Source organism: Peromyscus eremicus, chromosome 5 (genome assembly GCF_949786415.1).
Source record: "Peromyscus eremicus chromosome 5, PerEre_H2_v1, whole genome shotgun sequence".
Lineage (NCBI taxonomy): Eukaryota > Metazoa > Chordata > Mammalia > Rodentia > Cricetidae > Peromyscus > Peromyscus eremicus.
Genome location: NC_081420.1, coordinates 101,329,864 through 101,354,218, shown reverse-complemented (window position 1 = coordinate 101,354,218; position 24,355 = coordinate 101,329,864). Strand labels below are relative to the sequence as shown.

General features: G+C 48.6%; 4 protein-coding genes across 6 annotated transcripts in view; 2 read left to right on the top strand and 2 right to left on the bottom strand.

Annotated features, from left to right (window-relative positions):
- The first annotated feature begins 1,899 nt into the window (after positions 1–1,899).
- Has3 (hyaluronan synthase 3) lies at positions 1,900–14,351 on the top strand. 2 transcript variants are annotated; one of them, XM_059264063.1, is made up of 3 exons: positions 1,900–2,520; positions 5,745–5,846; positions 14,103–14,351. In XM_059264063.1, the coding sequence occupies exons 1-3, from the start codon at positions 1,900–1,902 to the stop codon at positions 14,163–14,165; spliced, it is 786 nt and encodes a 261-aa protein (XP_059120046.1). In that variant the 3' UTR covers positions 14,166–14,351. The 2 variants fall into 2 exon arrangements, with proteins under 2 accessions (XP_059120046.1, XP_059120045.1); XM_059264062.1 differs by lacking the exon at positions 14,103–14,351 and adding an exon at positions 6,829–7,774.
- On the bottom strand, positions 13,733–16,221 carry Derpc (DERPC proline and glycine rich nuclear protein). Its single transcript, XM_059264061.1, has one exon. It carries the CDS (start codon positions 16,219–16,221, stop codon positions 14,596–14,598), a length of 1,626 nt encoding a protein of 541 aa, XP_059120044.1. The 3' UTR covers positions 13,733–14,595.
- Chtf8 (chromosome transmission fidelity factor 8) lies at positions 16,218–24,180 on the bottom strand. 2 transcript variants are annotated; one of them, XM_059264064.1, is made up of 4 exons: positions 24,072–24,180; positions 17,205–17,260; positions 16,822–16,939; positions 16,218–16,442 (listed from the first exon to the last, which is right to left on the bottom strand). In XM_059264064.1, exons 2-4 carry the CDS (start codon positions 17,225–17,227, stop codon positions 16,218–16,220), a joined length of 366 nt encoding a protein of 121 aa, XP_059120047.1. In that variant the 5' UTR covers positions 17,228–17,260; positions 24,072–24,180. The 2 variants fall into 2 exon arrangements, with proteins under 2 accessions (XP_059120047.1, XP_059120048.1); XM_059264065.1 differs by lacking the exon at positions 24,072–24,180 and adding an exon at positions 23,705–23,884.
- Utp4 (UTP4 small subunit processome component) overlaps positions 24,159–24,355 on the top strand; it is a 32,853-nt gene continuing 32,656 nt past the window's right edge. Inside the window, exon 1 of the mRNA XM_059264060.1 lies at positions 24,159–24,284. The gene's annotated coding sequence lies outside the window, so the exon portion shown is untranslated. The remainder of the gene's footprint in view (positions 24,285–24,355) is intronic.

Genomic DNA, 24,355 nt, shown 5'->3' with positions numbered 1-24,355 from the left:
ACTCTTTCGCCAAGGTACCTGGGGCCCTGGGGAGCTGAGTAGGGCCTGGTTTGGCTGTTATTTCTTGGGTTTTCCGTTCCTTCCCGGCTGGGTCGTGGGAAACCGGCACATGGGTGTGGCCGAGTGGCTTTAGCTAGCCGGACGAAGCTCAAGCCGGGTCCGGGTGAGGAGCGTGGCGAGAGCTTCGGTAGCTGCCTTGGACCTGACCGGATAGCCTCCGGAACTGCACCGAAGCGGGGCGCCAGGGCGCAGGTTGCTGGGCTGGCCAGGGCACCTCTTGTCCCTTCCCAGGACAAGGCGGGCAGTGGGGTCCGCAGCGCCCCCCATGCGTCTGCTAGAGGGGGACCGGGCAGAGGACGTAGGCCTGGGGCGTCCTGGGCAGGGTGTGTGCAGGGAGGGCTGGGGGTCCTACAGGGGAATCATGCGGTGACTCCCGGGGCTGGTGGGGCAGAGAGCCCAGAGGCCAGGCTTCCCGGAGAGGCCAAGCTGCAAGAGCTCTTTCAGATCTACACTGTGGAAGACTGCTTTTGCGGATTTAAGCAGTGACTGTCTATTCCTCACCCATCCTATGTGAGGGGTGTCCTTGGCAGCAAAGTCTGTTCCTGTTGGGATGGTGCCCAGTTTCAGGGAGAGCAGAGTTGAAGCAGGCTTGGAAGTGAGAGGTCATTGTCTGAGACCAGGGGGGAAACGAATTCTCCAGATGGGGCAGGTAGCCCAGAGGGGAGGGCAGCCTCTCCTTGCCCCTCTGCTTCATACCCTCTCCCATCTGGGAAGCCCTTGCGGGCTAATGTGCATCCATTTTCTGGGAAATTACCTAGATTTGAGAAACAAGGAATCATTAGCACCACTCCTAGGGACAGGGACACTAAGTCTTTGGGCAAGGTCAGGTAGCCAGGAGGCAGTGAAGCTTGTCCAACCCTTGGTCTCTGATGCCAAGTCCTGGGCTCTCCTCATTAATGCACAGCTGTTCCCAACAGGGCAGGTGCTAGGAACCCCAACTTCGTTACAAACGGAAACCTGCATTGTTTGCCCAAGTGGCTGAGCAGGGGACGTGCTGGAGAGCCTGCCAGGGCACTAGGACCAAGAGAGCGGGGCTCCCAGCAGCCGGCTCCCTCCGCAGTGCCTGCAGCAGTTCCCTCTGGCCCTCGGTGCTGGACTTGCAGGAGAGCTGTCCCCCCCCCCTCCCCCCCACCCCCCCCCACCCCCCCCCCACCCCCGTCAGTTTCCCCCTGGCCTTTTCTCCTGCCTCTCAAGTAAGTAAAGAAAAAAGTGAAAGCAAACACGGGGCAGTTTCTTGCTGAGCTAGTGGAGGGAAAGGGAAAGGATGTGTCTGTCTACCTGCCACAGCCTTTATGTTCCCTGCCCCTGCATTCTCCATGGGCCCTTTTACTGTTACAGAGGAACAGTCCCCTCCCGACTGCACTCATCCGTTAGGCGATGGCTGTAGGCCACGGGCTGACACCTGACCCATCATGCCTGGGTTGCCTCTGTGCCCAGTGTCCCTGCTAAGGCTTACCGATTAGGAGCTTTGGGTCAGACAGGTCACTCTACCAATCCCAGGGGACTAGCCTTTGGTCTATCTGTGATCAACGCTACTCTACTTCCCATACATGTCACCTATTCGCTACTGGAACATGCTGTGAGGTTAGTAGTATAACACATTTTACAGACCACGCAGCTAGCGAGGGAGTGGGTTAGACAGACAGAAACGGCGGAACTGGGACTTGAACCCCAGCAGTCTAGTTCCGAGTTTCCATGTGGTCTTGGTCAAGTTCAATAAGTGATAATGGTTTTTATTAGTGGGTCATTTCTCTTGTTCTGAGCCTATCTCTGAGGATGCTCTAGCTCCTCCAACTGGGAATGCTGCCCCTGCCTGACCAACGTCTCTTCTGTTCCCAGATGCCGGTACAGCTGACTACAGCCCTGCGTGTGGTGGGCACCAGTCTGTTTGCCCTGGTGGTGCTTGGGGGCATCCTGGCAGCCTATGTGACAGGCTACCAGTTTATCCACACAGAAAAGCACTACCTGTCCTTCGGCCTCTACGGTGCCATCCTGGGTCTACATTTGCTCATCCAGAGCCTGTTTGCCTTCCTGGAGCACCGACGCATGCGCAGGACAGAGCGCCCACTGAAGGAACGTTCGGTGGCACTCTGCATTGCTGCCTACCAAGAGGACCCTGAGTACTTGCGCAAGTGCCTGCGTTCAGCTCAGCGCATCTCCTTTCCAAACCTCAAGGTGGTCATGGTAGTGGATGGCAATCGCCAGGAAGATGCCTACATGCTGGACATCTTCCACGAGGTGCTGGGCGGCACTGAGCAAGCTGGCTTCTTTGTGTGGCGTAGCAATTTCCATGAAGCTGGTGAAGGAGAGACAGAGGCCAGCCTGCAGGAAGGCATGGAGCGCGTGCGAGCCGTGGTGTGGGCCAGCACTTTCTCATGTATCATGCAGAAATGGGGAGGCAAGCGTGAGGTCATGTACACAGCCTTCAAGGCCCTTGGCAACTCAGTGGACTACATCCAGGTAAGTCTGCCTCCCTAGGAGTGTGTGCACACAGCACGTGTGGCCAACCAGGCATACTCTCCTCCAGCAACTTTAAACGTGCCGTGGGTCTTGGTGTTGTAGCCATCCTCCTTGCCCATAAACAAGGCATAACAGTGCTGAAGAAACCCTGGAGTTGACCAAGCCTGGGCAGTGGTTCTGATGGTAACTGGGCAGCCCCCTGAACTGATGTCCTCATAACAACAGCAACCGGGTGCACAGCACTGACTTCATACAGGGCACTGTTGGGGTGCCTCAAATATATCCATTCTTCTAACACTTAGAATAGCTCTGCTTATAACAGAACTGCTCTTCGGAGTTCACAGAAAAGTCAAACAGAAGTTTGGAGAATAACTTGCCTCAGGTCAAACAACAGACCTATGAGGCGGTCTATCCACGGCTTGCTTTTAGTCCTTGTGTCTGTCTCACTACTGGCAACAGGGTGACTGAACAGGGACTAGAGAAACAGCTCAGCAGTTCAGAGCACTGGCTGTTCTGGAGGACCCACCTTCCATTCCCAGCACCCACATGGCAGCTCACAACCTCTGTAACTTCAGTTCCGGGGATCTGACGCCCTCTTATGGCCTTTGTAGGCAATGCATGATGCATGCATGTGGTGCCGACTTACATGTAGATAAAACACCCATACACATTAAAATAAATCTTTTCTTTTTTTTTTTTTTTGGAGACAAGGTTTCTCTATGTAGCCCTGGCTGTCCTGGGACTCGCTCTGCAGACAAGGTTGGCTTTGAACTCACAGAGATCCACCTGCCTCTGCCTCCCGAGTGCTAGGATTAAAGGCATGTGCCACCACCACCTGACATAAAAATAAATCTTAAAAAAAAATTAAGTAGCCGGGCAATGGTGGCACACGCCTTTAATCTCAGCACTCAGGAGGCAGAGTCAGGTGGATCTCTGTGAGTCTGAGGCCAGTCTGGGCTCCAGAGCAAGATCCAGGACAGGCAAGGAGAAACCCTGTCTCGAGAAAAAAAAAAATTAAGTATAATGAGTAAAAGGATTCTGCTAAAAACCACTCAGCTTTGTTTGAGTTAGGACCACAAAGTCCCATTCTTCCTAGTGTTAAGTCATGTCTGACACAGCAGCTGGAGGGACTCGGGTCTATGAATGACCAACTTCCTTTTTCCAGTGTTGGCAGGTCTGGAACTCTAAACAGACCCTGCTCAGATCAAATGGTGACTGGCACCAGCCTGGACATTCCGTTAGACTGCAAGGTTTACACAGCTCAAAATTCCAAATACAAACTAGAGAGAGCAGAAAAGATTACAAGTATACATTTCAGTACCAACTAGAAACAGACAACTCAGTTGCCCAGGTTCTGGTCCAGAATTCCTCACAACCCCTTGTCTACATTTGCCGAAGGCTCCTGCCGATTGTTTATGAACACTTGGAAGAATAGTGGCTGTTTTGGTAGCTCACTGTGTACTGATTCCATCTCATAGGCATCATCTTCATCCTTGAATGATATTAAATGTTCTTTTCCTAACTCCATGGACCCAAGCATGTAAGGAGGGATGTGCCTAGAAGGCTGTTTGATTCTGCACTTTCCCTGAGGACTCGGGGTCTTTGTTAGACTTTTCTTAGAACCCAGAAACACAAGAAAAAGCCCTTGGTCTTGACAAATGCTCAGGCAACAATAACTTTGTCAGCCAGTCCCTGAAGCAGAGGAGCCAAGCTGCTTGGCCTCTCTTGATTGTGTGTGTTCTGGTGGACCTTCACAGACTCCCACTAAAGCAGCCATGCTCTACTCTTGATGGTCCTGGGCCCTACCTAAGGCAGCCCTGAGTTACATTCAGTGCGTGTTTGCTGAGTTCCAGCCAGCCTTCCAACAGCCCTGCTAAAGAGTATCTGCTTCTCTGTGGGGAAACCCTTGCCCAGCCAGTGGGGACACCAGGCAGACATTACTCTTCCTTCCCTAACTGCTTAGCTAGGACCTTCCTGAAGTGGATGAAGCAAAGCAGCATGGAGAAGGGGTTAGAAATGGTCACTGAGCCAAGACCAGCCGTATCGAGCAGTTGGCCTTTTAATTGAGGAGGCTCTGGGATTCTGGACGGAGGCTCCCTGGGACCTTCCCCAGCTCCAGCAGGATGGAAGGACATCTGGTGGGGAGGGCAGAGGAAGCAGAACTGGTGCTGATGGCTGTGCGTTTCCCCCTTAGCATTCTGCTGCTTGTTTGTGCGACCCTGTCTTCTAACACAACGAGAACCGGGAAGACTGAGGTGTCAGAGGCAGCCTTATTTAATTTTGCTTCTGGGAATTTAATTGAGGGTCTTATGCCAGCAACTTTAGTAAAAGCTTCGATGGAACAGGGTTTAAGTTCATCTGCTCTGAGAACAGTGACCATAGAGTCCAGTCAATGGGTTAGTAAACTCAGTTTCCTTGCCCAACGCAATGCCAGGACCATTTCAGTAATTTCAAAAAACAGACAGAAAAGGCTGGTCACAGTAGCTCACACCTTCAGTCCCAGCACTTGGGAGGCAGATCTCTGAGTTTGAAGTTTTCCTGGTCTACATAGTGCTCCAGCACAGCCAGGGCTACATAAAAAGACTATCTCAAAGTGAAAGGAAGGAAAGAAGGCAGGCAGGCAGACAGACAGACAGACAGGAAGTCAGCCACCGTGGTGTGTGTACCCAGAGTTCAGGTGCAACTAATAGTTATGTGTTAGACCGTGAGGGAAGGAGCTACATTTGCAGACAGGATTTGATGCAGGGTGTGATTGTTGGCAACTGCTGCCAGCTTCCAGCTTATTCAGAGTAGATCAGACAAGAGGAGCTGTTGGTCACATATACCTGTCATAAAGACTTGGCCAAGATTCCAAGCACAGAATACTTGGGCAGCAGCTTCATCTCATGGAGGTGCTTTTGGGCAGGTAGACTCCTTCTTATCACAGGCCATAGGTTCACCAGGAGGCCAGGGTTGAAATCAGAGCACTGTTAGCAAACTACTTATGAGATCACCTCAGCAGTAGCCCCTGACATCATCTCCTGGGGCGCTCTCCTTAGCCTCATGGTACCTGAACTGTCAGCTAGCTGTCCATCTTTCTTCCCTTTGTCCCCCCACCCTTTCTACCTAGCATAGAGCAGTTTGCTGGCAGTAAATGTGAGAGGGGGGCCAGGTTCCTCAGACAGGAGCAGCTTCCTGAAGCGGGAGGGAACTTACAGAGAACCTGACAATGCACTTCCCTGTAGGTGTGTGACTCTGACACTGTGCTGGATCCAGCCTGCACCGTTGAGATGCTTCACGTCTTGGAAGAAGATCCTCAAGTAGGGGGCGTTGGAGGAGATGTCCAAGTAAGAAGTAACCAGGAGTTCCTGGGGGTTGGGGTTGGCCTTTTCTGTTTCTAAACCCAGTGGAAAATGCGTGGGAAATGAATCTCTGGACTTACCAGAATCTGGGGAGCAGTTTCCCTCATAGCTTTTGCTGGCCTTCAAGGGCTCACTTCTCTGACTGCCCAACTCATTTCCTGCTCTTTGTGAACATGAGTAAGGGGAGGGGAGCATTAGAAAAGTTGAAGTGGGAGGCTGGGGAGATGGCTCAGCTGTTAAGATTACAGCTGCTCTTGCAGCCCAGGTTCGATCACCAGCATCTACATGAGGACTCACAAGAGGTCATTACTACAGTTCTAGGGGATCTGATGCCCTCTTCTGGCCTCCACAGGCATGCATGCCAGTGGTGCACAGACAGACAAGTAGGTAATACCCACACACTAAAATAAATTCAAAACATTTGTATTTGGAAGGACACAGGATTTGGATACTGCAGGTCTCAGAAACTACTTCCTTTTGGACTGATAGTGTAGCTGGTAGCTCCCAAGCAGGTTCCTTGAAAAGCCCATGCTTTAGGGACCACAGGCTAAAGAGCTACAGGCAGTATGTTGAGCACGCAGAACCAGAGGACACTGCAGGCCATGTCATGTCCTCTTAAAGGCTTACCAGCCAAGGAGCAAGACAGGTAGAGTGGCTTTGCTTTCTGCTTCTTCCTCAAGCCCTTTTCTCTGCCACCACCAATGCCTCTCCTAAGACAAGGCACTGACTACTGGAGCATCTTACTTGGGAATCAATCAGTGGAGGAGGTGCTGGCGTAAAGGTGGAGCTGGTGCTGGAGAGTGAGGTTTTATATGGCCACTCTGAGTTTCAGACTCCTCCGTTCTCGGAAGTCTAGAACTAATGCTCAGGAGTGTGAGCAGTAGGCCTTTCTACCCTTTCTAGTGTGAGCAGTACTACTCAGGGTAGAAAGGCCTCAGATGAACACAGCATCTTTGTTCCCTTACAGATCCTCAACAAGTATGACTCATGGATCTCCTTCCTGAGCAGCGTGAGGTACTGGATGGCCTTCAACGTGGAGCGGGCCTGCCAGTCCTACTTTGGCTGTGTACAATGTATCAGTGGGCCTTTGGGCATGTACCGAAATAGCCTCCTTCAGCAGTTCCTGGAGGACTGGTACCATCAGAAGTTCCTAGGCAGCAAGTGCAGTTTTGGGGATGATCGACACCTGACCAATCGAGTCCTGAGTCTTGGCTACCGGACTAAGTACACAGCACGCTCTAAGTGCCTCACAGAGACCCCCACTAAGTACCTGCGATGGCTCAACCAGCAGACCCGCTGGAGCAAGTCATACTTCCGGGAATGGCTCTATAATTCTCTGTGGTTCCATAAGCACCACCTCTGGATGACCTATGAATCAGTGGTCACAGGCTTCTTCCCATTCTTCCTCATTGCCACAGTCATACAACTTTTCTACCGTGGTCGCATCTGGAACATTCTCCTCTTCCTGCTGACGGTGCAGCTGGTGGGCATTATCAAGGCTACATATGCCTGCTTCCTTCGAGGCAATGCAGAGATGATCTTCATGTCTCTTTACTCCCTTCTCTATATGTCCAGCCTCCTGCCAGCCAAGATCTTTGCCATTGCTACCATCAACAAGTCTGGCTGGGGCACTTCTGGCCGAAAAACCATTGTAGTGAACTTCATTGGCCTAATCCCTGTGTCCATCTGGGTAGCAGTTCTTCTAGGGGGCCTAGCCTACACAGCTTATTGTCAGGACTTGTTCAGTGAGACTGAACTAGCCTTCCTAGTCTCTGGGGCCATCCTGTATGGCTGCTACTGGGTGGCCCTCCTCATGCTCTATCTGGCCATTATTGCCCGGAGGTGTGGGAAAAAGCCAGAGCAGTACAGCCTAGCTTTTGCGGAGGTGTGATATAACCCCGAGTAAAGTGGGAAAGTGCAATGGGTAAGGGAGGGGAGGGGAATGGAAAAGACAGGGTGGGAGGGAGAAGGGAGTGTTGTGTTCTAGTTTCATGGCTGAAAGGACAAATCTGAAATGCAAAGAACGGTGACTGGTGTGGCCTGGGTAGCTCTGCTCTGGAAGTGCAGCACTGATTCTTCAGGCACGGGGCAGATGGACTTGTTTTCAGGCTACCTGTCTGCTTGCCCTTGCACAGGCAGTGATCTCTGAGAAAAGATTTTACTTCCTTCTGGGAACTACAGAGAACCCAGAAATGTGCTAAACCAAGTGCTAATTCCATCCTGTGACAACTGGTACAGAAGCAATGACAGCCTTCAGGAAAGTGTCCTCCTAGTCCACTTGAACATGATGAGATGTAAGCGACGTGCCCATCAAGTCTGGCCAGCTAGTACCCCTTCCCCAACCTCTAATTAGCCATCAATGCATTAAGTTTGTGCCTGAGATAACAAGGCTGGGAAACCTGATCTTTGGTCAGAAAACAGGGTCTAAGAAATGGTGCTTTATGTAATAGACTCCACTCCACACCAAAACATCCCAGAGATGGGCCAAGCCACCAGGAGTAAGTACTAAGTTTAGTGGGTTTTTTTGTGCATATTATAAAGGAAAGTTTGGTCAGGTGTCATGGGTGTAATCCCAGCACTTGGAAGGTAGATAGATATAAGAGATCAGAGGTTCAAGGCCAGGCTGGGCTACATGAGATCCTGTCTCTTACAAAAATAATTTGACAGGAGGGACAAAGAGATTGTCATGGTGCTAAAAAACCATGGAGGCCTTGGACTGAATGTGTTCCAACTGGAAACTGCTCAGACTTTTACAAGGATTCCAAAACTGTCAAGAGACCTTGCTGGGCAGATCAAATCTACCAGGAAGTTCAAATGTGTTCAGGGAAGTCTTAGTTTTTTGGCTAATTCATACCTGATTCCTCTCAAATTCAGCTCTGATCCGAGGCTAGACTTCCTACTCGATATTTCATTTTCTTCAATGGCACATAGTCGTTCTTAGTTGTTGTTTTCTATGGGGGGGGGCAGCAGTCCTCTCTCCATTTTTCATGAGTAAGTTTCTTCACGTGGCAGAGCACGAACTCTTACAAGACCTACAAGACTTACAAGGTTGCTCCCTACATGCATGGAAAGAACATCACTTCTGACCACACTGCTCCTCATCTTACAACTGTCAGTACCTGGGCAGCTGGTTAGCATGTGTGACTTCAGATACCTGTTCTCGACAATCATCCCCAGTGGAAAGCCCAAACGAACCCTCAAATCCAAGTTGGTCATCTTCGAGACCATCCATTCTCCTCAGTGGCTTCTCCAAGGAATCCTATGGCCAGGTAATGGATACTCCTCCATTTGCTGCTTCAGTCCAGAAAAACCAACGAGAGCTGGAACTGGTCCAGCAGTCTCCAGTCACTTCAGCACTCCCCTCACACCCCCTCATAGCTGCTTGATTTCCCCTCTTCTTTTGGGGAGTGATGAGGAGCTTTTTATATCGTTTTGAAATCCAGACCAGACTTAACTTTTGGCTCTAAAACCTGGGATCATGACTAAGCCTTTGACTTTAGGGGTTGCTTCTACATTTTCCAAACATTTGTTCTCACAGGGGCCAGCTAACCCCTCAGAACCAACCCTAAGGTGGAGAACAGTGTACACAGGTGCTTCCTACAAAGGAATGATGTGCGCTCTGAACCACAGATGGGCAAACCCTGGGATTTCCCTTCCTCTCATGAATACAAGGGTTTTCCATGTGTAGCTTACAGTTGCCACAGCACACAGACCTCAAGTTTCCAATAAAATTGCTGGCTGATGTCAAGCCCAACTAATGGTGGCCGGGAAGCAGCAGCCGTTTGTTTAAAGGAGGTTGTTCTGGGCCCTTCTGCTAAGAAGTGAACTATTTTGAACACTGCAATGGAGGCAATCCAGTCAGCCAAGCACAGGGCTGACTCCACTAAGGATGTTTCTCCTCAGCTTCTTCTACTTGAAGGTTAGTACAGGACAATGGACTCTGGGTGAAAACTGGTTGTCCGACCGTCAGCTCCTCTGTCTTGTACTGTGCTCGACTCTCCTCAGATTAAAGATGCAGAGACAGTAGTGAGCTTACAACATTTGACCTCGACTGGATTTTCTAATTTATTTTGTAGGTTTTTCAGCAGCAAAACTAAACTGGCTCTACAGCTGGATCCCTGTTCTACAAGGGAGGAGCCTTTATACAATGAGACTCATTTTGTTTTTTCCTCATTGACAATTTCAGCCTCTTTTGTATTATTTCTACAATTTGTAAACATATTTATTTTTACCTGCTTTTTTTTAAATAAGGAGGGAACTTTATTTAACATTAAGGGTGGGAGGGAACCAGAAGGGAGGTGGCTTTCTTTGGTGACAATGTTCATATCATGTTCTTGGCACAGCCACTGAGCACAATGCATGGGCCTTTTGCCTCTCAGGCAGTCACAGTGCAGAAGTGTGCAGCCGGAGCTCTAGCTTCATTTTGTCCAAGTCCTTCAGATCGAAGCAGCAGTATGGCTTCTGGAAAACCTCCTTGGATTTGTGTTTCTAGCCTACGTATCCATGTACACAACCTTAACATGGGACTTATAGCCATCCCTCTCCTTGAAGTCTTAGATGAAGCCATGGCAGTCCTCTGGCTGTCTATACTTAATGATCTTGTTCTCAATGCTCTGCATGGCTAGGGGTGGCAACATGCTGGGGCCATCCTCTGTACTGCGGGATCCAGCAAAGGGACTATGACCAGCCCTCTTTTCCCAAGAAGCTCCTTGTCCAGGAATGGCCGAGGAGGTTGAGAACTCTTGCTGCTGCTTATGCAGGCTGCTCATGCTCCAGCTCAAGTTTTCCCTGACTATTTAGAAAGCATTCTGACTAAGGATATGATCCTTATTTAACTCAAATCCAGGAGCTGCTCCTGTTCCTCCAGGTGGCCAGACATACCATAGGTGGGAATTCCTCATAGAGTGCAGCAGAGCTCTCCCAGGACCCGCTTCTCAGGATGGTCTTTCTCCTGCTTCACAAGCTCTACCATCTTTCTCGATGCTGTCCTACAGCCGCTGCAGTCATTGCAGGGGCCACAACCAATGTCCCTCACCCCTCCCACCCCAGCTGCTTTAACTCTGCCTTCTCCTTCTGCACCTCCGGGACTCTGCTAGCAGAGCTCCACCTGTCATTCTTCTTGCTGATGTCTATGTTCTCTACTCCAGCATTATCAAGTGAGGATGCAGACTGAAGATACGGGCTTCCTCTTTCTCCAGGACCACCTCTCCACTCTGGGTAGTTGGTGCTGACCTTTGCCCAGCAGTATGGAACTTAAGTCCCCCTTGTGAGTCTACTGTTCAAGAGGCTAACCAGCACCTTCCCTTTCTGCTTAGTCATCTCAAAGGTCACCATCTCCTTGAGTGGAATACTTCAGATGAGCTGAGGCCCTGCTGAACTTGTAGTTGCAGGCCGACCCGGTTCTTTGCAGTTCTCATTCATGAGACCATTGGAGTACCATTCTAGCTCACATGGAAGGTGTCTAGCCAGTTCTTCTCCAATCCCCATCTTATTTGGGTACCAAAGAGCAAAGATTTTGCTGCGTCAAAACCACCTGCATGGTGAGGCTAGGTGCAAAGCAGGTGCTAGGGCCCCTTCCACAGTTCCACATTCTTCTCAGCCGACTTTTTACCCCCAGGTCCACATCACCAGCAGCACATCTCCTCTGGCAACACACCCTTTATCTTTAAAGGTAAACATCAGTGTCTCCTTGGAATTAATGCATGCTCTTCAGTGAGGTCCTGCGGCTCTCAAGCACTGTACATCCTCTACCCAAACTGCTCCACCAGCAATGATGCCAATCTCTTTTTTTTTGGTTTTTCGAGACAGGGTTTCTCTGTGTAGCTTTGCGCCTTTCCTGGAGCTCACTTGGTAGCCCAGGCTGGCCTTGAACTCACAGGAATCCGCCTGCCTCTGCCTCCCGAGTGCTGGGATTAAAGGTGTGCGCCACCACCGCCCGACTTGATACCCATCTCTTGCTCTAGCTCCCCCACCAGCTGTCCTCTTCTCTGGCGAGCCTTCTGTAGCTCCTCACCATCCAAGCTGTGGTGTTCCCACGCAGGGCTCACCCTCCCCCAACTTCTGGCTCAGGAAGGCCTTTCTTGTAGCTCTTCTCTAAGGGCCATGGGATTGAAACACTGGCTGCTTTAAGCTCCTTTTTTTTCCCCCCCTTTTTTTGGTTTTTCCAGACAGGGTTTCTCTGTGTAGTTTTGGTGCCTGTCCTGGAACTCCCTCTGGATCCACCACTGCCCGGCAAGCTCCTCTTTCTTAACACTAATCTTTAAGAGTTTCAACCCCAACTTGGCTGGACCTGGCTGTTCCAATGCCAAGTAATAGCATCTCCTGAGCTGGATGGGCCCCAGTAGTCTGCACACTTTCCAGCTTCTCCACTGCTCAGAGTACTGTGCAGCACCATTAGGGACCTGAGTTTCCACACACACACATACACACACACACACACACACACACCTCCGCCTCTTGCTCACCACAGGTGCCATTCTGGTGCTGTTTCTTGTACTCCTAACGTTGCTATGGCAGCTTGATGGTGCCTTGGCCAGCCACCACTGGTCCTAGCCACCTTTCTCTCAGAGGAGCTCGATGACCCCATAGTTAGTGTTAAGTTGGCCTTATTGGGCCCACCAAGCCCTGATAACACAAAATGCAAACAATTCCAGGTGACAAGGCAGCTGCCAACCTGTTGCTGGCAACCACGAGCGGCTGCTTCTGGCATTGTCATTTTCATCGTCCTTGGAGATTAGCTTTTTTGTTGTTTTCAGGTCAACAATTTTTTTACTGCACTTAACAAAATAAAAACCCTTACATAATGCTGGTGTGTCCGTTGCTGTGACAAAGTACCAAAGTGAACTTCAGGAGGAAAGGTTCACTGGGGCTCACATTTTGGTATCCTATCAATTGACTCCATTTCTGGGTACATGGTGAGGCAGAGTATCATAAAAGGGAGCCTGTCCTCAAGTAAATTTACTCACCTAGAAGCTGCAGGGAAGCAGAGAGCTAGAAGAAGCTAGGGACAAAACACACCCCTCAAGCTATGTTCACAGTGACTTGACTTTCTCCAGCTGTGCTCTGCTTCCTGAAGTCTGCACCACTTCCCAATGAGCTCTTAAAGCATGACTATCAACAGAGCTGCTTCTCCAGTGATGTTCAAGAATCCACCTCCTACCTCCATCAAAGAGCCTCGCTGGAGACCAAGCCTTCAACACATGAGGTTAGAGGCACAGTTCAGATGTAAAAAAACAGCTGGGATCTCAAAACTATGTCCTCCTGTACTTAATAAACCTGGCTCCTTTTCTCTAGTTTTAAAAGGACTAATGGTAGAAATGACAGCAGTAGAATTCAGAAGTAGGGTAAGAGGCCAGCAAGATGGCTCAGAGTAAAAGGTACCTACTACTACTTTCCCAAGGTCAGCTGCTGGGCACCTGGGCGCTTCTCCTGATAGCCCTGATGACCTGAGTTCGATCCTTGGGATCCACTGCCCCATCCCTCAATTGTCCTCTGAATTCCACATGTACATCACCAGCACAAGTGTGCGCACACACCACTCCAAAGTTAAAAATGCTGATTTAAAAACATTTCAAAAATAGGGTAAAGTGTCACAGGTACATCAGTTTCAGAAATCAAGCCACTTAGGCCACCCTGATACGACCCTGCTCATGAACATTCATGCATGTGCAGCATCAGTGAGTCTGAGTCTCATGAAATAACTATCAGATGAAAACTCTCCCAACCAAAACCTGCCAGTGCTCCTCCAATTACTCCACAAAACAGAAAGAGAAGACTGGAAGCTAAACCAAAGTTTGCTCCCTCCAATGCGAGCATGCTGGACGGCAGGTAATACAGCGCTGTTGTCACACCAAAACAAAGACATGTGGGGGTTAAACGTGCCGCTGTGGAAGAGGACAGAATGGAGTGACAGCAGCAGCCCTCTCATCCCATTTATTAAAGAAACAGTAAGAAAGATACAATGCAGGAAAACACCAATCATCCTTCACATCAGGCTAAACGAAGCACAGTGATTCTCCCTTTCATCCCTCCACCCCCACCCCAATTCCCCAATTCCCCTCCACATCAGTTTACATTTTGAGGTTCTTTGATTGGGAGTACCAGTGTGAGAGGGAGCTGGATGATCAGAGGAGCCTTAAATCTGGCCACCTAAGTCCCAGGAGAAAGGAGCTGCAGGCCCAGTCTAGCAGAAATGTGGTGGGTCTGTGACTTGAGTGTCCACCTCAACATTCTGTGTTCAAGCCCCCAGGGAAAGGTCTGGCAGTAGAACATGGCCAGGTCCAGGGTGCCCAGGTCAGTTACTGAAGCATGGTCCGCTCACCAATGCAGCATCACTAGACAGCAAGTGAGCCAATTCTCCAGTGGTGAGCGGGGAATTAGGACCTGCAGGCCAATGTATCCCTGAGGAAAAGTCCACAAGAACAATTCAAGAAACTAGTCAGAAACAAGGAGCAGACAGCTGTGGGACAAAAGCACAGCAGGCTTCCAGAAGGCCAGAGATCCTTTGTCTTGAGGCCAGGATCACCCCATCTGCCATAGTCCGTGTCTCACAAGTAACATTTTGCCTTCAGTCAAGGAAAAAAGCAGAGGAAAAAGAAGGCTCATTTGAACTTGAGCCCCAGCTGTGTTCTTCAGACTGTATGTAGTTCCAGATCTACTCTTTTATCTAAGAGACAGCCCCAGCCCAGAACCACAGTGCTGGAAAAACAACGTGGCCCTGGAAGAAAAATGGTATTTAAGGGGGTAACATTCCATTTGGGTACATCGCAGCCATTGGACCCCCTGGTCTGGGGAAAGCAGCTGGATTTGAACCAGGGAGGCTGCCTACCCTAGGAAAAGGGACCAAACTCTTGGCTACAGGGCCATTCATCCTTGGAAAGGAAGCTGGGTTAAGACCCAGGGTCCCTGTCGGTCTTGCAAAAGGAGCTGGGTTGATACCCACAGGGCCTGCTGGAGAAGAGCCCAGGTGCCCAGCAGCTGACCTTGGGAAAGCAACTTGACCCGGGCCTAATGGACCAGCAGACCTCGGGAAGGCAGCTGGATTTGGACCCTGCAGACCAGTGGCCCTTGGAAAGTTAGCCTGGTTGGGGCCTAGTGGCCCAGAGGCTCTTGGGAAAATTGCTGGATTTGAGCCCTGGAGACCAGCAGACCTCTGAAAGGTACCTGGATTTGAAGCCAATGTGCCAGAAGACTGAGAAAAGGCAGCTGGGTTCAGTCCTCCTGATCCTGTCCCCCTTGGAAAGGCTCCAGCATTTACCCCCATTGGGCCACCTGGCCTTGAGAAATGAGCTGAATTAGGGCCCATGGGGCCAGGAGCCCTTGACATGGCAGAGGGATTTGGCCCTGAAAGGCCAATTCCTCGAGAGCTAGGACCCGTGTTTGGGCCTATGGGGCCAGGTACTCTTGTCATGTTAGGTGGGTTTGTGCCCATGTTTCCAGAAGCTTGCGAGAAAGCAGCTGAATTTGCTCCTAAAAGACCTGCTGCCCTTAGAATAGGGGCAAGATCTAAGCCTTGAGGTCCAGCCATTCTTAAGTTAAGACCAGATCCTGTACCCAAGAGGCCACCTGCTCTGGTGTCCAGATTTGGGCCTGGGCCTAGGCCACCAGCTCTCGGGTTGGGTCCAAGGCCTGGACCTAAGCCACCAGCTCTCGGGTTAGGCCCCAGGCCTGGGCCTGGAAACATACCTGACCTAGGAGTCGGGTTTGTACCTAAAAAGCTTGATCTCAGATTAGGATTTGGTCCAGGGCCCATGCCGACTGGCCTAGGATTGGGAGGACCAGTACCAGAGGATAAAACACCTGCCCTCAGGTTGGGTACACATCCAGGGCCCACAGGGCCACCACTTCTGGGGTCAGGACTTACTCCCAGGAGCCCACCTGCCCTTGGGTTGGCCATAGGACCAGGGCCAGGAAGCCCCCCTAATCTGGGGTTAGACATAGGCCCTGGGCCTGGAAGAGCCCCTGTTCTAGGGTTTAAACCTGGTCCTGGTCCCGGTCCCGGTCCCAAAAGGCCACCTGGCCTTGGGAAAGAAACTGCACCTGTGCCAGTGGGGTTCATCCCTCTTGGGAAAGAAGCCATGCTTGGGTCACGAGCACCAGCAGGAAAATGTGCTGGATTTGAAGCCAATGAGCCTGATGAACTTGGAAAAGAAGTTGGATTCCTTGGAAATGGAGCCAGGTTTCCACCAAGAGATCCTGCTGCCATAAGGAAAGGCTCTGAGTTCACACCCATTGGGTGGCCTGTATTCATAACAGGCCCTCCCTGTGGTCCCAGGGAGCCGTCCAGCCGTCCTCGAGGTGGCAACGGAGCACGAGTCCAAGGAGTTGGCCGCTCTCTAAGGAAAATCCGGGGTTCTTTCATACTTTCTTGGGAACGTTGGTGATAATAGGCTTAGGGCGAGTCTTGAAAAGAATCTTGTTTTTGATGAGTGCTGTCACCAAGTACCGAGTGCCAGTCTCTTGACCAAGCTCATCACAGTCCTGCTCCCCAGGAGTGTGTTTGACAAGGACTGCAAAAGGTTTCTCCAGGTGGATGATTTTCCCATACAGGATATGATGCCCCACGATCAGCACAGGGATTCCCTTTGGCAGAACAAGAAGGAGATGCCTGAGGTTGAGGGCAAGGCCATTCCTCTCAGGTGCCTTTGAAAGCTGCTCTTGGCAGGAATGCTGGCACCTCTCAGTCCCTAATCTGTCCCGTACTGGACAATCCACCCTTGTCCCTTTCTATTCTTTCTAGCCCCATGTAAAGAGCATTTCCACTTTCAGGACCCTTGCAGATCCCCCAAGGCTCCATTTCCCTGCTACTGCAGAGGTGGGAGAACAGCAAGCAGACAGCTCGGCAGACTGGCTAACCCTCGGGCAACAAACCCGAGGGCAGTCCTCACACTGGGCCTGGGAGCACCACCTCGGTGGAGCGTGCTTTACTGAGGCATAAGGCAGGAAAAAAAAGACCCCTCACCTCAGTGGTGTAATGTAGGTCTCCCAGGAGGTTTCCAGCTAATCCGGTGCTGTAGCGAGCCTCGATCTCCCCCTGTAGTTCCATCAGCACCCATTCTGCCAGGCCTCCAGCCCCCGTACTGCAAGCAAAGGGCTGGCGGTTACAAGATTTTTGAGTGGTGAAGGATGAGTAGTCTCCTACACCTACACCACCATCAGAGGCCCAAAGGAGCTCTTTGTTGAATACAACTTCTTGGGAAATTGGGCAGTGCTGGGAACTGAAATAGAGATCTTAATGCAAATATTTATGTAAGATATACCCGTGGACCCTACTTCTTCCATAACAGTGTGAAACCAGGATAGCCCTTGACACTCAAGCTAAGTAAAATTTTAAAACGTACTCACCTGGAAATAACAATTTGCACCATGAGCCTTCTTTCTTTAAAAAAGCAACTGAAAAACTGAAGAAAAAAGAAAAAAAACACCTTTAGGTCAACAATAATTATAGCTAATATTTACCTTTTAACTTTGTGATAGGTACCTTTTCCTCTTGAGAGGGGATCTCTAGTTCAGGCTGTCCCTGAACTCTTCATGTAGTTGAGGATGACCTTGAATTTCTGATTCTCCTGCCTCTACCTCCAGCTTATGTGTTGCTAGGGACCTCACCCAGGGCTTCATACATGCTAGGCCAGCACTCTACCAACCGAGTTTTAAAGGTTTTACATTCCCAGCCCAATGTGTGACAGGCACTTTTCTAAGTGCTTTTAGACATGTTCTCTACTAGCAATGCCATAATAAGGGCTCAGTCTCCTTGCTGACTCTGGACATATAGAGTGCAGCTGCTGACAACAACAGCTGGACTGTGATACACTCAGGTATACTCCAGCAAATCATAAGGTGATTTCTTTCTTTTTTTCTTTTCGGTTTGGTTTTTTTCAGACAGGGTTTCTCTGTGTAGCTTTGGAGCCTGTTCTGGAACTCGCTCTACAGACCAGGCTGGACTCAACTCAGAGTCTGCTGCCTCTGCCTCCTGAGTGCTGGGATTAAAGGTGTGTGCCACCACCACCCAGCAATTTCTTTTTTGAGAGAGAGAGGGTTTCACTATGTAACTCTGGCTACCCTGGAACTGTGCAGAGCAGGTTCAGAATCCACCTGCCTCTGCCTCCTGAGTCATGGAATTAAAGACACATGCCATTCTAATGTGACTCTCAACTAGTGACCACCTTTCCCTTAGATGTGAAAAATACTTATACACTATACAACAGTGCCACCTGGTGGCGATTTTAAGTACCCTAAAAGCTTGATGCCACCTGGCTTCATTTGCCCTTGTGCCTGCCATTCAGGGAGAGACTGAGATTGACTGGACTGGGGGACCAAAGCTAGTTTCTGGTTGTCCCCTGAATGAGACAACATATCCAACCATGGTGTAAAAGGTATTATAATTGTACTCAAACGCAGCAAAAACACTAATCAGGATTTTTTCCCCAGTTTTTTGTTTTTTCCTGTTTAAGCCAAGGGCTTGCAACACAACTAAGGCTGGCCTGGGACTCTAGATCTACTCTTGCCTCAGCCTCCAGAGAGTTAGGACTACAGCTGGCACCAGCATGCCATTTAATAGGTTTCTTTACTGGTTATCACCACTCTGGACCTCCAGGAGGCTTGTATTATGACAGAACCTCTTCCCAGAGCACCAAAAACACTGCATCAGCAGCTAACAGATTTTGAATTGTCACTAGGGACCACATGCGAACATGGTATTTTAATCAACATGGCAACTCTAATAAGAGGTACTCATTCCTACTTTGCAGTTGAGGATACTGGGTCATACACATATAAAATCACTTATTCATATATGGCACATATTCAACTAGAGTATAAAAAAAACCAAGACAGGAAACTTGAAAAACTTACTTAAAATCACTACCTGATTTTCCCTTCCCAGAGGACAAAACCAAGTGCCAGCAAGAATGAAAAGGCATTTAGGCACTCAGTAACAACATATTTAAGTGCTGTTCACAACAGCAAGACTAGAACTTTGAGTAAGTTAGGCTTCTGCACCAAAATAGGTTGTGGCCCCACCCAAGAAAAGGCAATTTATCAGCTTCAAACAAGACCAGTGGAAGACCCTAACCTAAGTAGTTTTTTGAGACAAGGTCCATCTTTGAATTTGCAATCCTTCTGTTTGAACCTCCTGAGCACTGAATCAAAGGCATGTGGCACTAAAGCCTACTTCCAAAGCACTTCTGAAGTAAAAGGATAACAATCCAAATTCAAAAGGCTCAAGTTCAGGTTCTAGCTTGTAAAGTGGAAAGCTACTGTATGATCACACACAGGTCACTAAATGACTAGGGGCCAACACCTAGGTTATGACTCACTAGAGTCATGACTAAATATAACACATGCAAGACTGCTTAGACTAATAACCTATTGAGAACAGCTAATTTTTCAGATTGTGAAGTAAGCAATTCAGCTTACGTGAGGTGGGGTGTCAGGGCGAAGGCTGGAGGGGCAGGAAGAGGAAAGAGAGGGGGGATCTGTGGTATCTAAAAATGAATAAAAAAATTCCGTAATAAAAAAGTCTCAATAATTTATCAAGTATGCAATACACAGATTGTAAAAGGCCAGTGCTGCACACCAAATTCTTTCAAATAAGCTTCTGATAACTGATGATGCAGTCAGTGTATGATGAGAAGTGTAAGCTACAGCAAAATAAGGTGGTCTAAGGAAACTGACAGGTAAGTCATGTAAGTGAACAGCATAGTCTAAGAATAGGAAAAAGATAAAACCTACTTCCTGGGACTAGGGAGATGGTTCAGTAGGTTCAGCCATGCAAGCATGAGTACCTGAGTTCAAATCTCCAGAACTCATGAAAACACTAAACATGCAGCATTAGCACCTGAAATGGCAGTGGCCTTGTGAGATGGGAGCAAAGGCAAACAAACCCTTGAAAACTTGAAGGTATGCAGTGAAACCACCACCAAGACACTGTCTCAAGGCACAAGACAAGGACTGAATTTAAGGTTGTCCTCCATATTCACATTTACATACATACATCATACACATGTACCAAAATACCACACTTCCTGAAAACTAATTTCAATGTTCATGTGCTTTTTATTCACAGGAGTGAGATAAGATTAGAGACAATGTGGATACAAGGTATTTTCAATGCATTCTCAGATTCCTGGGTAAGAACTAACAACAATGGACTAAGAAGTGGCACTTGCATACCTACCCATGGGGCTTCAGTTTGAAAACATACATCTTTATACACAGATGCAGGAGGCCTTGCCTGAGCTATTTCTATTGATACTGGCAAACATCTGGCAATGCCCTGGAAAATAGTAATTCTATAGCACACAGCTTGGATATTCTGTTGCTGTACCCCATCAAGCCTGTAAAAGCTTATGATAAATCTACTTAGGTGCTTTACATACATAGAAAAAGAAATGCAAGCTCTGTGGGTCAGTCTAGCTTGGATGCACCTATGTACTGATATGGTTATATTTATTGATTTGTGTATATGAGGTTATATTTACCAAATAAGAAACACTGGGGAATGTTTAAATTCTTTCTAATAAATTTTGAAATTCTACTTTCATGCCTTAACATTTCCTGCACCATCTAAATTCTATTAGTCCTTTGTTTGCTCCTTGAGATCACTGGACAACTATCCACAGGGCTAAATTAAGTGCTGAACTGAGGATACAGCTGACGGAGTATGAACATGTACTCCAGTCAGCATGTATTTTATTCAAAAAGCTATGAAAAGCCAGCTGTGGTGGTACACATCTGTAATCCCTGTACTTGGGAGGCTGAGGTAGGAAGACTGAATTCCTACCCAGCTACACAGTAAGATCCTGTTTCTAAAAACAAAAATGAGTATGACAGTGAGCATCTTAATCTGTACCTATCTCCTTGAGACTAGGCAGGAGAAAAAACCTGCAAAAGAGGAGGTCAAGTATAGTAGGAGCAGAATACCTTTAATCTGAAAACATGAAATGCTACTAAATATGAAAAATTTAAAGCAGATCAGGGCACTAGTATCAAATTTCAGGTTTGTCAGATTTATCAGTTTAAATATGCTCATCTGCTAAATTGATGCAAATATTCCAAAATCTGAAGCACTTCTCATGTGAATTGAATAATGCTTAACCTGTAACAAGCCAAATTCTGTTAGTAGTAACAAAGAACAAAAACATTACAATGAAAATTCTCTGTAAGGCATCAATTTCTGAGTCTTCAGTCTCACTTCATCCTAACACTAAGAGATAACTACCATTTCTAGGTCGTCTAAGATTTGGCTCGTTTAGAAAAGCAGCAGTGTTATCCAATATAAAAAGAGCTCTCATATCGCTAATCTTTTAGAACATTTACTGATTATCTCTTTTCATCCTGCATAGTCATCACAATCTTGATAGGTAAACAGGATTAGAAAAGCCAAAGGTTTGGGCGGTGGTGGCACACGCCTTTAATCACAGCACTTGGGAGGTAGAGCCAGGCGGATCTTTGTGAGTTCGAGGCCAGCCTGGTCTATGGAGCGAGATCCAGGAAAGGCACAAAGCTACACAGAGAAACCCTGTCTCGAGAAAAAAAAAAAAGAAAAAGAAAAAGAAAAAAAGAAAAGCCAAAGGTTCAGCAACTGGTCACATACTAGTAAGTAGTAAAGGTAATGTGACACTAACCACTCCACAGTATGGTCCTTCTTTGGTCCTGTCACTAGCCCCTTCTCATACAGTACTTCTGAGATCTAGTTGCCTTGCAATTGGCCTCCTTCTACAAAACTGCAACCTTGTAACTTGTCTCAAATGTAGCTAATAATCCAAGGTAATACATCAAAGTAGTTAACAATTAAGCTAGCTGTTATCCACATTTAGGTTTCTGAAACCTTTAAAAGTCAAATTCAATGCCACTTTCAAGATTCAAAATTATACCCTAAACCTCTGGCCCTCATTGAGGAAAAGAAGCCATGAGGACTGAGGACATTTTTGTCATAGGTTCCTTTTAATCTCTGACCAAACTCAATTCTCACCCTCTGCTTTCTAAACCATTACATATAAAGGATTACAAATATAAATATTCTGAAGAACAGCCTGATCAATGACCCTCCATTAACTTCCCAAAATAAAATGTGATTATGATATATAGCTAATCATACAAAGAGAAAAACAAACGATTGTGATTTAATGATTTAACAACATACAAAATTTTCTAGGACTAAACAATGTTTTTTTTTTTTTTTTTATAAAGGTCCATTATATCAGCCTGGTCTACAGAGCAAGTTCCAGGACAGCCAGGGCTACACAGAGAAACCCTGTCTGGAAACAAACAAACAAAAAAGTCCATTATAACACATCTAAACATCTTGTGCTGTCTGTCACTTTTTCTGCTGTGGATTAAACCAATGTACAAGATAGGCACTACCTCCACCAGTATTTTTGGTTTTCCCTGTTTTAAAGGGAATCTGTTGTAATTTTTCAAAACTACACTCTAAAATTCATTTCTTCAAAAAATAGGGCAAAATGGTTTAGCCATTTTAAAGCATAAAAAAAATTAAACATTTCTTAGTATATGTCACTGTCACTAATACCACACTGATAACTATTGTCAATGTTTACAATGAATAAAAACAGCCTATAAAATCAGGTCATCAAAATCAACTTTATAACTGGAGAACAATTCAAACACTATAGTCATGGTTTACCAAACTGCTTCAGTAATTAAGCTCTAGAAGGTCATTTCTCTAAATATGACAACTATTTCTCTATGTGCCTTTCTGCCAAATGAGCAATCGAGGAAGTTTTATATATGACTGAATACAAATCACTTTTATTACCAGTGTCATGGTGGTTTTGTGACTGGAGGGAATGTTTGATCCTAATTTCTAAGGGGACCTTGATGGGGTTAAAGTCTAAACTACTTTAAGTGAGACATTTGCTCCCCTCCAAAAAGGGGCTGTGGAGGGGAAATGGAACTGAATGCTTCCGAACTTTTCATTAGTGAAGAATGTTTTCAAAACGTGTTTAGATACTATGCATACACGTGGTACGTTCCCATCACGTGGTAGGATTCCTCCATTGGAGGGAATCAATTACTGTTATTTGTAGACAATGGGTAGAAAAGATGGCTTCGGTCGATTTGAGTTACTCCGGTTTTCTCCATCTTCTGCTACTCTGCCACCCCCTCTCAACCTTTCCTCCATTTCCTGGCATTACAGTCTCTTCCTCCCAACCCTTTCTGGCCGCGCGGCAGTTGCGAGGGAGGTTCCCCTCTTTGCTAGACTCTTCTCTCATTTCTTCTATCTCCTCCACCCTTGTACCCCCTCCCACTCTCTCAACTGGACAAACTCTTTCTACTTGTAAGCCCACCCACTTTCTCGAACTCCCTCTCCCCGCTTTCAACTCCCTTCAAATTATCCCAGACTACTAGTGGAACTGTTTTACCAAGGTGTTTAGCCCTCTATCTACCTCCCTAAGAAACTACCCCCCCCTCTTATTTAAACTGCTTTCCTCCACAGCCCCCACCAGTCTTCAAATCCTTTATCCTCCTCCCAAAGATTCCTCTTTCAACTAACTACCTTCCTCTACCATTCAATACTATCTAAAATTGTTCCCAGTCCCGCTTCTCTAGGACACCACCCTCCTCAACTCTAGGCTTCACTCCACCCACAAAGCACCCGAGATCACTTTGCCACTACCCTCCAAATAATGTCTCCCAGCAACTTCCTCCCCCCCCACCATGATTTAAAATAAATGTCCCCTGGAACAAGCCTCCCATTTCTGTCAGCTCCGCCCAACACCCATTTAAGTCTCCTTCTGCCATTCCCGCTTCTTTCTGGGTTCCAGGTCCACTCTACTCTAGGCCACCTCCCGACGGGGGACTGAGCCCCTTTCCCCCGCACATACCTCGAGGATCCGGCCCGCGCCGCCCCCTGCTCCGTCCTCCGCCCGCGCTCCGCCAGTCTTTCCACCTTTCTCCCACTCCGCCCAGCTCGCTCGCTCCTTTCCTTCCGTCCTTGTACAGCTCACCGTCCCCAAGCTCCCCCGGCCTGCAGAGGGCTAGCCTCGGCCCCCGCGGCCCTCAAGCTCCCTGGCCCGGCATGCGCCCCTCCCCCGCCCGCTCCCCGCCCCTCCGCTCGCCATTCTTCTCCCCGAGCCGCGCGCCCCGCCCGGCCCCGGCTCCCTAGCTGGCCGCCCCTCCGCGCTCTCGCCCCGGTTCCCGCCTCCGGCCTCATTCCCCGCGGCCTCCCGCGCCCCCCACCCGCGGCCTGACCTGCAATGGCGGCCGCCGAGCGCGGCGCCGCGCGGCCAACGGGCGACAACCGAACCTCCCGCCGCCGTCGCCGCCGCCGCGAGCATTGCCTGCGCACTTCCGGCCTCGCTCCGCCAAGTACTTCCGGGACAGAGCTGGAGAGCGCGCGCGCGCACGTGGGGCCGGGGCGGAGAGAGGCGAGGTCCGCGCTAGCGAGTGCCGGGCGGTAGGGAGGTGAGTTCGGGAAGAACCTCTGGCGGCAGCTGGAACAGTGGGTCCTGAGGGGGTGCTGCTCACCCGGGGGC